Source organism: Alosa pseudoharengus, unplaced genomic scaffold (genome assembly GCF_046254945.1).
Source record: "Alosa pseudoharengus isolate Yale_2024_CS ecotype anadromous, Long Island Sound unplaced genomic scaffold, YU_APseudo_1.1 YU_APseudo_1.1_scf_13, whole genome shotgun sequence".
Taxonomy (NCBI): domain Eukaryota; kingdom Metazoa; phylum Chordata; class Actinopteri; order Clupeiformes; family Clupeidae; genus Alosa; species Alosa pseudoharengus.
Window position 1 is genome coordinate 17,682,596 of NW_027468598.1, and position 5,000 is coordinate 17,687,595.

General features: G+C 47.8%; 1 protein-coding gene across 1 annotated transcript in view; it reads left to right on the forward strand.

The window, feature by feature from the left end:
- dync2h1 (dynein cytoplasmic 2 heavy chain 1) overlaps nucleotides 1-5,000 on the forward strand; it is a 190,928-nt gene that overhangs the window by 33,143 nt on the left and 152,785 nt on the right. The window contains exons 39-43 of the mRNA XM_076282346.1: nucleotides 1-245; nucleotides 1,449-1,656; nucleotides 1,962-2,091; nucleotides 2,484-2,639; nucleotides 2,985-3,244. The exon at nucleotides 1-245 is cut by the window's left edge and continues 20 nt beyond it. Of these exons, the coding sequence (XP_076138461.1) occupies nucleotides 1-245; nucleotides 1,449-1,656; nucleotides 1,962-2,091; nucleotides 2,484-2,639; nucleotides 2,985-3,244 (999 nt within the window). The remainder of the gene's footprint in view (nucleotides 246-1,448; nucleotides 1,657-1,961; nucleotides 2,092-2,483; nucleotides 2,640-2,984; nucleotides 3,245-5,000) is intronic.

Below are 5,000 nucleotides of genomic sequence, written 5' to 3' on the forward strand. Positions count from 1 at the left end.
TTACGAGCAGCTGCGTCAGCGGATGGGCGTGGTGGTGGTGGGCCCCAGCGGCGCGGGCAAGTCCACCCTGTGGCGCATGCTGCGGGCGGCGCTGGGCCGCACGGGCCGCACGGTGCGCCAGTACACCATGAACCCCAAGGCCATGCCACGGCAGCAGCTGCTGGGCCACATCGACATGGACACGCGCGAGTGGTCCGACGGCGTGCTCACCAGCAGCGCCCGGCAGGTGGTGAGAGAGCCACAGGGTGAGGAGACACACTGGCCAACCACTGTCCACTCACATCGCACCCTTCCCAGCCACTGTCCACTCACACCATAATCTACACCTTCACCATAGACAAACATCAGCAACAACCACACATTGCATTTATATAGCCACCGTTGAACAGACCAGGGACTTAAATAGACAGATTGCATTTATACAGCGCTTTATTTTATCACCCAAAAAGTACTTAACTCATTGAGTGCCAAATGCGTTGAGTGTCAAAAACATAATATTACGCTTTTAGCTTTTTTTTTAAATTACGAAACTAGACACTCTAACACACCTTACTAAGACAAGATGACTCTGACCACGACAGGTCAAAAACATTACAAGGAGTGACTGAACACCGTGCTGAGGAGGGAGTTCCATCTCCACCACGAGCCGGGCCTAGCGGAGTGGGTGGTAGGCCGAGTCGCGTTTGCAAGAGGGCACACCCTTGCCAGAGTGCCGAATATGTCGGTGATAGTGACTCATAAAAGACGCATAAAATATCTCCATTTCTAGAAAAAAAAACTGGGGTTTCTCTGGAACAGAGGCGTGTAGAAATACACGGTTTGCACCCACTGAGAGCTTAAAGTCTCACCTTTCAAACGAGCCATTGTACAGAATATGCTGTGGCTGTACAAAAATCATCAACAATGGTCTAGATTGCTGGCACTCTAGGACAAAGCTTCCAAAAACAGCTTGGCATTCAATGAGTTAAGTGTGGGGGGGGGGGTAGTTTGGGAATTGTATGATTTTTAAAAGAGCTCGCTTTGATAGAGTGAGTGAGTCGGGGAGAAGCTGTTTGCTTATCATGGCAGGCTTCAAATGTACTTAATTGTGTTTGCATTGCTCCTCATTACACTCCCATGACTCAGATCAGCACAATGCCACTGAGAGGGGCGGACAGATGGGACACTGATTGAGAACAGCAAAAAGAGAGACTAGGAAAAAGATGCACAGTGTACACTGTAGGCTTTAGACTGGAGTAGCACTAAACCACATACTACATGCCATGTGTATTAGAATAGAATAATACAATATACAATATACATGACCTGGATATATGTATATGTGTAAATACTGTATATGTTGTTGTTGTTTGTTGTTGCTGCCTATATTCCTGTGACTGTTTCCCTTTCAGAATCCCTTTTGTAACCTTAGCACTCCCAATCTCTTCCACCCCTCTCTCTCGCCCTAGAGGTGAGCTCCTGGATCATCTGTGACGGCGACATTGACCCCGAGTGGATCGAGTCTCTGAACTCGGTGCTGGACGACAACCGCCTGCTCACCATGCCCAGCGGCGAGCGCATCCAGTTCGGTCCCAACGTCAACTTCCTGTTTGAGACGCACGACCTCAGCTGCGCCTCTCCCGCCACCATCTCCCGCATGGGGATGATCTTCCTCAGGTACTCCTCTTCCTCAGCCTGACACCTCACCAAGGTGCATGCAGCACAATTAAATCTTCAGTCATGCGGTTAAGCGGTCTGGATGAGTGTGTGTCCTGTTCACAATTTGGGTTGGGGGGTATTTTGACCATATGTAGGGTTTAGGCACTTCTTATGCCCTTCATGCTTACCATGTTTATGTATCTGAATTTAACAAATCTGTGTGCTCCAACTGTTATATTCTTTGTGTGTGTGTGTGTGTGTGTGTGTGTGTGTGTGTGTGTGTGTGTGTGTGTGAACTCTGTCATCATGTTTGCCATTGTAAGCGATGAGGACACGGATGTGAACTCTCTGGTGAAGTCGTGGCTGAAGACCCAGCCTGATGAGTGCCGGTGTAACCTGGAGAACTGGCTGGGCGATTACTTCACCCGCGGCCTGGACTGGGTCCTCAAACAGGTGCGCGCGGTCCACTGAGCCTCTCCGTCACTTTGTGTTCATGCCATCACATCTTCACATTCTGCTGTCACTCTTTCTTTGCTCTGCTCTGTCTTTTCTCTACCTCTTCCTTGTTCTCTCCATCTCTCTCTCGCTCTGTTTTGCTGTCTCCCTTTTTCTCTCGTCGCTGACTCACTCAATTGGTCATTCTCATTTTATGCCTGCCGTTCTCTGTCCTCCTCACCTCACGCCCCCCCTCTCTTTTTAATCACATGGTCCATTCCACTTTCACTCTAACACTGATTCTCTGTCTCTCTCTTTATTTCTCATTTCTCAATCACTCTCTCTTCCACACAATCACTCGCTCTTTTCTCTCTCCTTGACCTCCCCCCATCTCCCTTCTCTCTGTGCAGAATGACTTTGTGGTGGAGACCAGTCTGGTGGGGACGGTGATGAATGGCCTGTCTCACCTCAGTGGGGTGCGCGAGCGCGGTCAGTTTGTGGTCAGCCTCATCAGGGGTCTGGGCGGAAACCTCAACCTCAAGTCACGGCAGGAGTTCGCCAAAGAGGTCAGCCACGCCAACACTGCGCCTCCACACACACACACACACACACACTCACACCCACAATCTCTCTCTCTCTCTCACACACATAAACACACACACACACACACACACACACACCTGTGTCAGCCACACCAACAGTCCTCCACACACACACAGACACACAGACACACATTTACCCCGCACACACCTGTGTCACTCTGTTGAGACAGCAGAATGCCCTTATCACACCTGTTTCACAGTTCTCCTCCAGTGATACCGCTTGTCCACCTCTGGGTCACTCAACTAAATAGACTGGGCTGTGTGTGTGTGTGTGTGTTTGTGTTTTTGTCCCTCTCTATACACATCCAGGTTCTGAGCTGGGCCCGTGAGAGCCCGCCGGACCCTCGTAAGCCGCTGGACACCTACTACGACTCAGAGTCGGGTCGCCTGGTGGCGTACCAACTGGAGCGTCCGGAGCATCTGACCGTGGAGGACTTCAACAACCCTCAGCGGCTGCCGGTCATCCAGACGGCGGACATGCAGCGCGGCCTGGACTACTTCAGACAGTGGCTCTGTAGCGAGCACCGCCAGCCCTTCCTCCTAGTGGGGCCCGAGGGCTGTGGGAAAGGGTGAGAGAGAGTGAGAGTGAGAGTGAGAGTGAGAGTGAGAGAGAGAGAGAGAGAGAGAGAGAGAGAGAGAGAGAGAGAGAGAGAGAGAGAGAGAGAGAGAGAGAGAGAGAGAGAGAGAGAGAGAGAGAGAGAGAGAGAGAGAGAGAGAGAGAGAGACGAGTGAGAGAGTGAGAGAGAGATAGAGGGAACTAAAGAGAGAGAGCGAAAGGAAGAAAGAGAGGGTTTAGATTTCTGTTTTGTCACCTCCATAGCACTCCTTATCCCTCTGCTTCGGTGCCTGTGGAGAGAGAGAGAGAGAGAGAGAGATATTACGCACACATTATTTTGTTACCATTTTTAAAATAGTATTTTAAACAGTCTCGTGGTCGGAGCATGACAAATGAGAGAAGGAAACAAGAAGAGAGGATATGTATTTCAATGGTTTGGGGTTCTCTCTTTCCACATTAAAATGACAGAGAGAAAGAGAGAAAGAAAGAAGCACATGAAAGAGAAAGAGAGAGAGAGAGAGAGGTCAATCTGTGTTCTCTGTGTTCACTTCCATTGAGGTATTTTCCTCTCTACTGTAACTGCCACATAGCAATCATAATGAAATGACTAGACATGCTATACAAGGCCATTTTTGCTCGTTTGGAAGCATATCATGAGAGACGCATTAAAGTGAGAAGCCCTGACTCTCCTGAGGGCAAATGAATCACTCGTGGTGGGGGAATCATTGTGTCTACAGGAACTTCTGTGAGCATCTCAGAGTCTCTCCATTGTAACATTAGAGGGTATAATGTGTTGCAGTGAGCATGCCCAAATCACTGAGTTATTAATGTATTACACTGAGTACATTTGCATAGAGCATTACAGCACTGCACTAGATTACAGTATATTACACTAATATTTTATATCCGTCTGTTCATTAAGCTCCCAGTCGTCTCCAAAGAGACTTTGCAGTGGAGGAACATGAAGGAGCTGCAGATATTAAAGAGAATTTGTAAGAGTCGAGTATCAACTACAATAACAGCATATGGAGGAAGCAAGACATTTACCTGAACATATATACCCTGCGAGAACATATATACCCTGCGTGAACACATTGATATTATTTTAAAGCAGCAGTTAGGTTTTGTCTAAAACTAGCAAGATAACAGGCTAGCTGGTAATATAATTAGTTTGCTTTGGATGACCTGAACAGGTGGCACTGGTGGGTCTGTGTCTAGGTCTGTCTTGGCTCAGTCACTGATTGAGACATCTCTTTCTCTCTCTTCTCTATCTCTCCCTCTCTCTTTCTTTCACTGTGTGATGATGGCCCAGCGGGGTGTGAATGTGGCTTTGATGTAGGCTGAGGAGGTGAGGGGAAGAGGTGAAGTAGGGCGTGTGTGTGTGTGTGTGTGTGTGTGTGTGTGTGTGTGTGTGTGTGTGTGTGTGTGTCTCTCTCTCTCTCTCTCTCTCTCTATATATATATATATATATCTCTATATATATATATATATATATATATATATATATATATATATATATATATATCTGTGTGTGTGTGTGTATGTGTGTGTGTCTGTGTGATTATAGAGTCTATGGTTCATGTAGCACCAGATTGCTCTCTTATAGTTGTGTGTTCACATGGAGCTGCAGTAGATTCTCTGGATCATCACCCAGAGTATGTACAGTAATTACTGTTACAGGAGCGCTCTGCACATATCTCATGTACCGTGCGCTTATCTCCATTATCCATTAAAAACTTCACCACACACACACACACACACACTCTCTC